General features: G+C 42.9%; 1 protein-coding gene across 1 annotated transcript in view; it reads left to right on the forward strand.

Moving 5' to 3' along the window:
• LOC134348693 (solute carrier family 35 member F5-like) overlaps positions 1 to 13,381 on the forward strand; it is a 149,398-nt gene that overhangs the window by 96,874 nt on the left and 39,143 nt on the right. Inside the window, exon 11 of the mRNA XM_063052479.1 lies at positions 5,377 to 5,536. Coding sequence (XP_062908549.1) covers positions 5,377 to 5,536 — 160 coding nt within the window. The remainder of the gene's footprint in view (positions 1 to 5,376; positions 5,537 to 13,381) is intronic.

Consider the following 13,381-nt stretch of genomic DNA (forward strand, 5'->3'; position numbering starts at 1 on the left):
AATTATCTCTCTGGCGTTTGTGTGTACAAAATTAAATTTCTTTGTTGGGACAAGTCCGTTTACTATGTGGTACTTGCAAATGAAAGAATTTTATCAAAGCCAGTTAGATAACTTTTTCCCAGCACCTTATTTCCCCAATGTACATTTTTGTCTTAATCTAAAACGCATTAAACTAGTATTTTCAGTGATATTTTCTTGTTATATATGAAGTTTTGACAGTAAAAGCAATAACATGCTTCACTGAATCTTTTCATGCAAGTTTGTATCAACATTGATTTTCCAATACTGGCTACATATGAATTTGAATGAAATGCTTTTTCTTTTGACACAACCAGTAATCAGCTTTAGACTATATTAGACTTTCTCACATTATTTCTGCCTATCACCTCCCTCTGGTGCTCCTCCCCCTTCCCTTTCTTCCATGGTCTTCTACACTGTCCTATCAGATTCCCCCTTCTCCAGCCCTTTATCTCTTCCACCCATCAACTTCCCAGCTCTTCACTATATTCCTCCCCCTCTGCCGGTTTCACCTATCACCTGCAACCGTGTACCTCCTCCTTAGACTTCTCATCTCTTTTTCCCAGTCGTGATGAAGGGTCTCATCCCAAAATGTCAACTGTTTACTCTTTTTCATTGATGCTGCCCGGCCTGCTGAGTTCCTCCAACATTTTGTGTGTGCTGTTTAGACTTTATCTTTTGCATTTGGATTGATATTTGTATTTAGATATTTATTTGAAACTTATTTTATCTTCCATGTTTCACTAATTTTCTGCAAACTTTGATTATTATCACTATCGTGACATTTTTGTATAAAGTTACATTCTGTGAAGTTGCTACGATTTAACAGAAGTTAATTTGAAACAGTTCTCTGATCACCAGTTTGGCAATAAGATCCATGAGTGTATTGTTTGCATATCAACGTAGTATTCGACCTTAGGACATAAGAGAAGAATTAGGCTATTCGGCCCATTGAGTCTGTTCTGTTATTCTATCATCGCTGGAGTCTGTGGTAGAGCATTCCACAAATTCACTACTCTCTGGCCAAAAAAAAATTCCTCCTTACCACTGTTCTAAAAGGTTGCCCCTCATTCTTGAGGCAATGTTGTCTAGATCTGGATTGTTGTTTGTCCATCGTCGACGTCAATGAGAACCTCGGCACCAGATGGTGTCGAGACTAGCGCGTGATTTGGATTTAAGTGAGGGAGAGTTGCACAGCGTCAGCCTCACTCTCTCTTCCCAATTCCCATCTGGATCCAGTGGCAAGACAGAGTCAAGACGGCTGGAGATGGGACTAGGAGCAGTGGATGACCAGGACATCTTCTGTGTCTCGTCCTGCTCTACACATTCCACGACGTTTGCAGAGACCACCTTCTTGACCGTTGGACCTACCATTGGTCTCATCCGCTCAATCCGCCGGATTCTGTCTTCACATGCTGGGATAGACAACTCCCCATCTCACCGAGGGTTTGAGACCCGTCGGCTACCCTCACCTGGTTTAGCTGACTTGTCGAAGCTGTTGCCCGGGGTGTGGCTGCTGTCGTATGCAAACAGCTACGGGGAGCCACAGGTGAGAGCTGAGTGCCAGGTGGGGACCAAAGGTGGACTAACCGCCCTGAAAAGGACATGACATGTTCCCCCACCAGAGGTGCTACCCCTCCCTGACACCCCATACACCCCAATCTGGATACCCCCAGCATAGAAAACATCCTCTCCAAATTCACCGTATTAGTCCTTTAAACATTTAGTTAAGGGTAGTTAAGAAAGCTTATGGGGTGTTAGCTTTCATAAGTCGAGGGATAGAGTTTAAGAGTCGTGAGGTAATGATGCAGCTCTATAAAACTCTGGTTAGGCTACTTGGAGTACTGTATCCAGTTCTGGTCGCCTCACCGTAGGAAGGATGTGGAAGCATTGGAAAGGGTACAGAGGAGATTTACCAGGATGCTGCCTGGTTTAGAGAGTATGGATTATGATCAGAGATTAAGGGAGCTAGGGCTTTACTCTTTGGAGAGAAGGAGGATGAGAGGAGACATGATAGAGGTATACAAGATATTAAGAGTAATAGATAGAGTGGGTAGCCAGCACCTCTTCCCCAGGGCACCACTGCTCAATACAAGGGGACATGGCTTTAAGGTAAGGGGTGGAAAGTTCAAGGGGGATATTAGAGGGAGGTTTTTTACTCAGAGAGTGGTTGGTGCGTGGAATACACTGCCTGGATCAATGGTGGAGGCAAATGTGGGCCGAAGGTGCCTGTACTGTGCTATACTATTCTATGTTCTAGGTTATGTTCTATGTTCTATTTGGTAGCTTTCAATGAGACTCCCCCACCCCCCACCCCCCCCGCATTCTTCTAAATTCCAGTGAGTATAGTTCCAAAGCTGCCAAACACTTCTCATATGTTAACCCCTTCATTAGAACATAGAATAGTACAGCACATTACAGGCCCTTCAGCCCACAATGTTGTGCCGACCCTCAAACCCTGCCTCCCATATAACCCCCCACCTTAAATTCCTCCATATACCTGTCTAGTAGTCTCTTAAATTCCCAGAATCATCCTTCTCAACTTCCTCTGGACTCTCTCCAATGACAACACATCCTTTCTGAGAAATGGGGCCCAAAACTGTTGACAATACCCCAGGTATGGCCTGACTAGTGTCTTAGTGTCTTATGAAGTGTTATCTCCTTGCTTTTATATTCTATTCCCCTTGGAATAATGCCAATATTGCATTTGCCTTCTTTACCTCAGACACAACCTGTAAATTTTCTGGGAGTCTTGCAAGAGGACTCCCAAGTCCCTCTGCTTCTCTGATATTTGAATTTTCTCCCCATTTAGATAATAGTTTACACTATTGTTCTTTTTACCAAAATCCATTATCATACATTTCCCAACACTGTATTCCATCTGCCACTTTTTATGCCCATTCTTCCAATTTGACCGTCCTGCTGCAATTGCATTTCTTCTGCAGCACTACCTACCCCTCCACTTATCTTCGTATCATCTGCAAACTTTGCCACAGAGCCATCAATTCTATTATCTAAATCATTGACAAACAATGTGAAAAGTTGCAGTCCCAGTGCTAACCCCTGAGGAACACCACTAGTCACTGGCAGCCAGCCAGAAAAGGCCTCCATTATTCCCACTCGCTGCCTCCTGGCTGTCAGCCATTCCTCTCTCCATGCCAGTATGCCAGTATCTTTCCTGTAATGCTATAGGACGTTATCTTGTTAAGCAGCCTCATGTGGCACCTTATCAATTGCCTTCAGAAAATCCAAGTAAGTGACATCCTCTTCCTCTCCTTTGTCCACCCTGCTTGTTACTTCGTCGAAGAACTCTAACAGATTTGTCAAACAGGATTTCCCTTCACAGAAACCATGTTGACTTTGACTTATTTTATCATTAGTGTCTAAGTATCCCAGAACCTCATCCTTTATAAAGGACTCCAACACTTTCCCAACCACTGAGGTCAGGCTAACTAGCCTATAATTATCTTTCTTTTGCCTTCCTCGCTTCTTAAAGAGTGGAGTGATATTTGCAATTTTCCAGCCTTCCGGGACCATGCCAGATCCAAGTGATTCTTGAAAGATCATAACCAATGCATCCATTATCTCTTCAGTAACCTCTCTCAGGACTCTAGGATGTAATCCATGTGGTCCAGGTGTCTTATCCACCTTAAGACCTTTGAGTTTGCCTAGCACTTTTTCTTTTGTAATAGAAATGTCACTCACTCCTGCTCCCTGACATTTACAGACCTCTGGCATACTGCTTATGGAAGGCTGATGCAAAGGACTCATTAAGTTCATCCCAAACAAGAGAAAATCTGCAGATGCTAGAAATCCAAGCAACACACAAAAAAATGCTGGAGGAACTCAGCAGGCCATACAGCTTCTAGGAAAAGAGCTACCTTATATGCCCTTTCCTTCCTTTTATGCGCTCCCTAACTTCCTTTGTCAGCCACGATTGCCTACCCCTGCCATTCGAGAACAGCTTCTTCTGTGGGACATACCTATCCTGCGCCTTGTGAACTATTCCTAGAAACTTCAGCCATCTCTGCTGTGCCGTCGTCCTCACCAGTATCCTCCTTCAATCCACCTGGGCAAGCTCCTCTCTCATGCCTCTGTAATTCCCTTTATTCCTTTGCAGAACTGATACATGTGACTTGTCCCTTTCCCTCACAAATTGCAGTACGAATTCAATCAATTATGATCACTGCCCCCAAAGTGCTCCTTTACTCCCTAATAAGATCTGTGTTATTACACAGCACCCAATCTAAGATGGCCTTTTCCCTAGTTGGTGCAAGCACAATCTGCTGTAAAAAGCCATCTTGTAGGCACTTAACAAATTCCCTCTCCTGCAATCCGACACCAACCTGATTTTCCCAATTCCCCTGTATATTGAAGTCCCCCATTACAATTGTGACATTACCTTTATTACATGCCCTTTCCAGCTCCCTTTGCAAACTCAACCCCACATCTTGGCTACTATTTGGAGGCCTAGATATGTTTCCCATAATGATTTTTTTACCCTTGCAGTTTCTTAACTTCACCCACAAAGATTCAGCATTCTGTGAACCAATGTCACCCCTTTCTATGCCTTCGTGCCTTTCCTTTTGATGGAAAGTATATCCCTTGATGTTAAGCTCCTAAATATGGCCTTCTTTCAACTATGATTCAGTGATGACCACATTGTCGTACTGACCAATCTCCGTGTTTTTGCCGAAGGCGCTTGCGTGACATTTTCGCTCCGGAGAACAGTTCAGTAATGATTGTGGAAAAGTATTTCTACTTTATATGGGCTGTGTATTTATCATATCATTCCTGCTTTTACTATATGTTACTGTTATTTTAGGTTTTATGTGTTATTTGGCATGATTTTTTAGGTTATTTTTTGGGCCTGCGAAAGCTCACAAAATTTTCCCATATAAATAAATGGTAATTGCTTCTTCACTTTATGATATTCTGGCTTATGAACCATTTGATAGGAACGCTCTACCTTCGGATGGCGGGGGAGACCTGTAAATGAGTTATGGTATTAAAATTGGTGAACTCAGGTATCCATTATGGTGCCATGCTTGAATAGAAAATGTAACAAGGCTAACATCATAATTTCATACATCACCCTAATTTTCTTGCTCTTTTGAAAACTTTTTTTTAAATCAAGGCAGAATCAAAATTATCTTTGATCTGTTTTGCTAAATTTGAACCTTTGGATGCAGCTCATTGCTGAAAATCTGGGATTACTTAATTTAAAGCTAGATATATAAAATCGTAGGTAAGAAAAAGAATAAGTATCTTCAGACTTTAGCATTTGTTAATGTTTCTAACCTAGAAATAGTTGTTCTGAATTTAACTTTTTCTTTATTCTGCCTTTTTTCTATACAGGGTTTGTTGGACTCTTCAATCTCCTGCTACTGTGGCCTGGGTTTTTCCTTCTTCATTATACAGGATTTGAGGCATTTGAATTTCCAACCAGAACTGTATGGATGTACATCCTTATTAATGGCCTTATAGGAACAGTTTTGTCAGAATTTCTCTGGTTATGGTATGATTTTTGTTACAGCTTATTTTTGAATTGTTAAGACATGTTCACTTGAAGGAAAATGATAAGGAAATTCTATTAACGTTATCAAGTGTTTCCTAGTATTCCACATCACAGTCATAGAATCGAGCACAGAATCAGGCCATTCTGCCCATTGAATCCAGCGAAACCATTTAAGTGCCCATTCCCATTAACCCGCACCGGTTCTATAGCCCTCCATAGCCCTATCATCCATTGCCTATCTAAACTTCTCCTAAATGTTGAAAGCGAGCTCGCATGCACCACTTGCGCTGGCAGCTTGTTCCATACTCACACGACTCTCTGAGTGAAGAAGTTTCTCCACATGTTCCCCTTTTGCCTTTCACCCTTAATTCAATAAATATGAATGAAGTAAACCCGTACAATAGTTTTATAATTCTTTATTTCCAAAGATGGTTATTATTTATAATGCAGTTGGTAATAATGGACATAATTTTTTTGAAGTTTTTAGTCACTTTCAAAATTTGGGAATTACAATTACTTTTGTATGGAAAGTCAGCAATTAATGTTTAGCTACATGTATCTGGTGATATCTCTACCATAATCCTGTAATTCATTGCAACGATATGTCAGAGAGATCTTTATAGACAATAGACAATAGGTGCAGAAGTAGATCATTCGGCCCTTCGAGCCTGCACTACCATTCTGAGATCATGGCTGATCATCTACTATCAATACCCGGTTCCTGCCTTGTCCCCATAACCCTTGATTCCCCTATCCATAAGATACCTATCTAGCTCCTTCTTGAAAGCATCCGGAGAATTGGCCTCCACTGCCTTCTGAGGCAGAGCGTTCCACACCTCCACAACTCTCTGGGAGAAGAAGTTCCTCCTCAACTCTGTCCTAAATGACCTACCCCTTATTCTTAAACCATGCCCTCTGGTACTGGACTCTCCCAGCATCTGGAACATATTTCTTGCCTCTATCTTGTCCAATCCCTTAATAATCTTATATGTCTCAATCAGATCCTCCCGTCAATCTCCTTAATTCCAGAGTGTACAAGCCCAGTCTCCTTAACCTCTCTGCGTAGGACAGTCCGGACATCCCAGGAATTAACCTAGTGAATCTACGCTGCACCTCCTCCACAGCCAGGATGTCCTTCCTTAACCCTGGAGACCAAAACTGCACACAATACTCCAGGTGTGGTCTCACCAGGGCCCTGTACAAATGCAAAAGGATTTCCTTGCTCTTCTACTCCATTCCCTTTGTAATAAAGGCCAACATTCCATTAGCCTTCTTCACTGCCTGCTGCACTTGCTCATTCACCTTCAGAGACTGATGAACAAGTACTCCTAGATCTCTTTGTATTTCTCCCTTACCTAACTCTACACCGTTCAGATAATAATCTGCCTTCCTGTTCTTGCTCCCAAAGTGAGCACACCTCACACTTATTCACATTAAACGCCATCTGCCAAGTTTCTGCCCACTCACCCAGCCTATCCAAGTCACCTTGAATTCTCCTAACATCCTCATCACATGTCACACTGCCACCCAGCTTAGTATCATCAGCAAACTTGCTGATGTTATTCACAATGTCTTCCTCATTGACATAAATCATAAACAGCTGTGGTCCCAATACCGAGCCCTGTGGCACCCCACTAGTCACCACCTGCCATTCCGAGAAACACCCATTCACTGCTACCCTTTGCTTTCTATCTGCCAACCAGTTTTCTATCCATGTCAATACCCTACCCCCAATGCCATGAGCTCTGATTTTACCCACCAATCTCCTATGTGGTACCTTATCAAATGCCTTCTGAAAGTCAAGGTACACCACATCCACTGGATCTCCCGCATCTACCTTCCTGGTTACATCCTCGAAAAACTCCAATAGATTAGTCAAGCATGATTTGCCCTTGGTAAATCCATGCTGGCTCGGCCCAATCCTATCACTGCTATCAAGATATGCCGCTATTTCATCTTTAATAATGGACATCATTATTAAACATCATCTTCCCCACTACTGATGTTAGGCTGACAGGGCGATAGTTCTCTGTTTTCTCCCTCCCTCCTTTCTTAAAAAGTGGGATAACATTAGCCATTCACCAATCCTCAGGAACTGATCCTGAATCTAAGGAACATTGGAAAATGATCACCAATGCATCTGCAATTTCCAGAGCCACCTCCTTTAATACCCTAGGATGCAGACCATCTGGACCTGGGGATCTGTTAGCCTTCAGTCCCATCAGTCTACTCATCACCGTTTCCTTCCTAATGTCAATCTGTTTCAGTTCCTCTGTTACCCTATGTCCTTGGCCCATCCATACATCTGGGAGATTGCTTGTATCTTCCCTAGTGAAGACAGATCCAAAGTACTTTAATTTGATCACAGGCATGTGGAACCTTGCTTGTTGGTCTCCAAATTGTGTTTGCCTTCATATGCATCAGACTATCCCTCTGGACAGCACATTTAAGATTATATCCCCTTTCCCTGTTACACAGCTGCCACCAGTGGTACAGGTCAGCAGTGTTGATGAAACATAAATGAGATCTATTTGGTTTCCAAGATAAGGCTGTGCTGGCAGTGCTGCTACAAGCAATTCTCTCTACCATTTCAACAGATTACATCTGGTGAGCATTCAGTATTCCAGATAGGTCAGCAAAGATATTATTGTATTACTGGCAGGTAAATGTATATAGCAAGAGGTTAAAGTAATTCTCATTATGGAGTCTTGGTTGTTCTGCTAAAGCTCTACGATTTGCACTTGCATAAATGTCTCGGCAATGCAATGGCTGTAGCAATCAACTGTTTAGCATTTTAATTGATCAGCTTCATTATCATTCCATTTTTCCATTTTGCCTCCCAGCGTCTCATCATAAACTCTAGCTTCTTCTATGTGGCCTGAGTCTTTGTGCAACTACCCAAATCTCTATGGCATTCCTCTAGTTAACGAGTGGTAATTGAGCTGTTCAGGTAAAGCTTCAAAGTATGCTATTACTTCAGGAACTTTATCTTTGTTCTTTATTTTATAGCTTTTTCTTCTCTCTCAGAAGTCCTGACCTGAATTTTAAATAGCTGCTACATGGGTTTACAAGTTTGAGAAAGTGACAGTGCATCTGGAAGCTCTACCCTAGGAATTTCCATATCTCGACTGGTGTTTTAGTCCGTGTGTAATCAGTATCATCAGAGAGGTAGATATCAATTTTAGTTGATCAGTTAGAGCTTTTTAGTATGAATTTGAAATACAAGATGAAGGTCTGGAACATTGACAAGGACATCTGGCACAGATGTCTCAACCTCACAGCGGCTTCCAGGATGGCTTTTAAAAACATCATGTGTGTCATGTTGTAAGGTGTAAACATAATAGATTAGTTTGAAAATTCTATAGATACCACAGATTTAGAGCTCTTTATCTAATCGGATTACCCAATGTGTCAGTGATATTGTGTTTCTTTTAGCTGAGGTCTATGATAAACAACAACGTAAAGATGCAGTTCCACTGGAGATCAGGAATCACCAAAGGGTTGCAAATCACAAGATGCTAAACTCTTCACCCGTAGAGTACAGGCAAGGATAAAGTACAGGCTTCATTAATTGTTCAGTCTTGCAGCCAGCCAGCCACAAAAGCCAAATGGCTGCTTACTTACCAAAGCAGGCTATAATGTTAATTTTATCTGCAAAGAAGCCAATCTGTAGTTTTATAAAGTCCCTGGAAATTTGCTGCTCAGAATCCTTCCCATTAGTTATCAGTTTAAGGATAAAATCACCTTTGTTTCTTAATTCTAAGCAGTATAATTAGACCTAGATTATTACAAAACGTCTGCTCTCTCCAGTAGTAGTGATGCTGCTCCCATTCCTTTCTTCTCTTCCTTATCTGTGTATTTAGGAATAATTAGAGCAACATTTCGCTGGCCACTTCATTAGATACAACTGTATACCTGTTCATCTATGGAAATTTCTAATCAGCTAATTATGCAGCAGCAACTCAAGGAACACAGTCTCATTGCCGCCAACACACAATTCAAGAAGCGAGCTGGTAAACTGTGGACATATGAAAACAGAGCCTCCAACTACAGGAAACAGCTCGATTACATCCTTGTAAGAACAAAATGGCGTAATTGTGTGATCAACACAGAAGCCTACGGCACCTTCAACTTGATCAGTTCTGATCACAGAGTAGTGTCAATGCAAGTGAGACTGAGCCTGCGGCAACCCAAAGCCACAGGTCCCAAGGAGAAGGCAGGCTGGAAGGCATTCTCTTCACAACCTATTCTTCAAGCCCAGTACACAGTGGAGGTGAGAAATCACTTCGGCCCAATGGAAAGGGGGGGAGGAAGAGACTGCCACCAACCTTTATCAATGGCTCATAGACGCACACAGATGCAACAAAGAGCTTGCCTACTGTGAAGCGAATCAAGAAGAGTCAGATCTCGAAACATTCTGACGTTGTTGCAGCAAGAAGTGTGGAAGAGACAAGTTCAAGACAGCAAAGAAGAATCTCTTTGCCACCTACGACTAACTGAAGGAAGAGGAACTAGCTGAGAGGATTAGAGAGATAGAGGCTGCTAATGAAGACAAGCAGCATGGAGAAGCATGGCGCCTAGTCAATGAGATCAGTAGTCGGAAGAAGTCCCCATCAGGTCAAATAAGCGGTAAAACAGCAGAGGACCATGTCCTGACATGGTTTACCCACTTTAAGAACCTGCTGGGAAGCCCTACAACGATCACGGAAGAAGAAGAGGACATACCCACGATACTAACGCAAGTTGACATTGATGACGGCCCATTCACCATTGAGGAACTGAAGGCGGCCAAATATGCACTCAAACAGGGCAGGAGCACTGGACCAGATGGGATATCGCCAGGTGTCCTGAAGAACTGCGACCTGGATGACATCTTGCTGAACATATGTAATACGGCACTGATGAAAGGCGACAAACCAGAACAGTGGTCACTCTCAAACATTATCCCAGTCCCCAAGTCTGGATCCCTCACAAAGACAGGTAACTACCACGGTATCAGCTTGACCTGCATCTTAGCAAAGTTATACAATCGGATGATCTTGAACAGGATTCGCACCACCATTGACCATAAGCTAAGATTCAATCAGAATGGTTTTCGGCAGAAGCTCACAACAGTAGTGCAAATACTTGGTCTCTGTAGGATCATTGAGGAAGTCAAGAAGTACAACCTACCAGCCGTGCTTACTTACATCGATTTTCGCAAAGCTTTTGACTCCATTCACCAAGGTAAAATGCTGAAGATCCTGAAAGCTTACGGAGTGCCAGACCATCTACTGAGAGCAACAGAGTCCAGCTATACCAAAACCATGGCGAAAGTTGTATCACCAGATGGAGAAACAGCAGTGTTCGAGCTCCTGGCTGGTGTGCTGCAAGGAGACACTCTGGCACCCTACATCTTTATAATCGTCCTTGATTATGCTCCGTCAAGCTCCCAAAGATCATGACAAGCTTGGTTTTACCATAAAACCAGGACAAACCAAAAGGGTCAGACCAGTTACACTCACAGATCTCGATTTTGCAGATGACATAGTCCTGCTCTCTGACCAGATGGAGGAAGCACAGCAGCTACTGACAAAGGTGGAAATTGAGTGCAATAAAGTTGGACTTCACCTAAACGCTAAAAAGACAAAGTACATGGTGTTTAACTGCGACGAAGGTACTCTCAGGACCATAAAGAATGATACCATTAAGAAAGTCTTTGACTACAAGTACCTCGGGTCAAGAATGATGAGTTTGGAGAAGGACATAAAGATACGGAAGGCGCTGGCGTGGAGGGCTATGAATGACATGAAGGAAATCTGGAAGTCGAACCTGACCAGAGGGCTTAAAAAGAGGATTTTCATAGCAATCAGAAAGTCCATTCTCACGTACGGACCCGAGACGTGGATACTCATCAAGACGATGCGAAAGTCTCTAGATGGTTGCTATACACGAATGCTCCAGATGCCTCTTGACGTGAGTTGGCAACAGGACATGACGAACTTTGAGCTCTATAACAACCTACCGATGCTGACCACTACAATTGAGGCGGGAAGACTGCAACTAGCGGGGCACTGTCTACGCCACCCCGAGCTACCTGCCAGCCTAGTCATCATATGGGAGCCCAAGCACGGGAGAATGAACTCTGGGCGCCCTCCCAAGACTATGGTCAACACGCTCCTAGAAGACAGCGGCGTGGCTAATGTAGATGAACTGAACACACTGATGAAGGAGAGGGAGAAGTGGAGAGTCCACCGGCCCCCTAGGCCTGAGTCGACGTAGTAGTAACTCAATGCATAAAAACATGCAGACATGGTCAAGGAATTCAGTTGCTGTTTAGACCAAACATCAGAACAGGGAAGAAATGTGATGTAGTCACTTTGACCGTGGAATGATTGTTAGTACCAAATGTGGTGGTTTCAGTATTGCAGAAACTGCTGATCTTTTGGGATTTTCATGCACATCGGTCGCTGGAATTTACAGAGAATGGTGCAAAAGGAAAAAAATATCTGGAGCAGCAGTTCTGTGGGCAAAAACACCTTGTTATGAGAGAGGTTGGAGGAGATTGGCTAGACTGGCTGATGCTGACAGGGAGATGACAGTAACTCAAGTAACCATGCATTACAATAATGTTGTGCAACAGAGCATCTGCGAATGCATAACATGTTGAACCTTGAAGTGGATGGGCTACAGTAGCAGAAGACCATGAAGATAGTCTCAGTAGCCACTTTATTACATATAGGTGGTGCCAAACAAAGTGGTCACTGAGTGTATTTTGATGCTTCACAGGAGCTCTGTCAAGTAAATAAAATTAATACACAAGGGCTTATTAGGGTAGATGATCAATAGTTTAGACCCTTTCCAAGTAGATTATTTTTTTGAAATTCTTAAAGGAGAATCTTAGCAACTGGGCTGAGAAGTGGCAGATGGAGTTCAACCCAGAAAACTGTGAGGTGGTTCATTTTGGTAGGTTAAATAGGATGGCAGAATATAGTATTAATGGTAAGACTCTTGACAGTGTGGAGGATCAGAGGGATCTTGGGGTCCGAGTCCATAGGACACTCAAAGCTGCTGCATAGGTCGACTGTGTGGTTAAGAAGGCATTCAGTCCATTGGCCTTCATCAACTGTGGGATTGAGTTTAGGAGCCGAGAGGTAATGTTGCAGCAATATAGGACCCTGGTCAGACCACACTTGGAGTACTGTGCTCAGTTCTGGTTACCTCACTACAGGAGGGATGTGGAAACTATAGAAAGGGTGTAGAGGAGATTTACAAAGATATTGCCTGGATTGGGGGCATGCCTTATGAGAATAGGTTGAGTGAACTCAACCTTTTCTCCTTGGAGCAGCGGAGGTTGAGAGGTGACCTGATAGAGGTATATAAGATTATGAGAGGCATTGATCGTGTGGATAGTCAGAGGCTTTTTCCCAGGGCTGAAATGGCTTACACAAGGAGGCACAGTTTTAAGGTGTTTGGAAGTAGGTACAGAGGAGATGTCAGGGTTAAGTTTTTTTTATGCAGAGAGGTGAGTACGTGGAATAGGCTACCGGCAATGGTGATGGAGGCGGATACGATAGGGTCTTTTAAGAGACTCCTGGATAGGTACATGGAGCTTAGAAAAATAGAGGGCAATGGGTAACCCTAGGTAATTTCTGAAGTAAGTACATGTTTGGCAGACTCCCGTCAGTTTCTCTACCAGCAACACAGTGTAGCAAGACACTTGGGAATACATACCATACTCTTCACAATGGCCCTGTTTATTATCAGGAGCAAAGATTTAGAACCTATATAGAGTTGACTTTGGGAGAGTCCAAGACCTTCTGAGTTAAACTTTTAAATGTTTTTCCCAAACCGACTGTGCTCACT

The sequence above is a fragment of the Mobula hypostoma genome, chromosome 6, assembly GCF_963921235.1.
Source record: "Mobula hypostoma chromosome 6, sMobHyp1.1, whole genome shotgun sequence".
NCBI lineage: Eukaryota > Metazoa > Chordata > Chondrichthyes > Myliobatiformes > Myliobatidae > Mobula > Mobula hypostoma.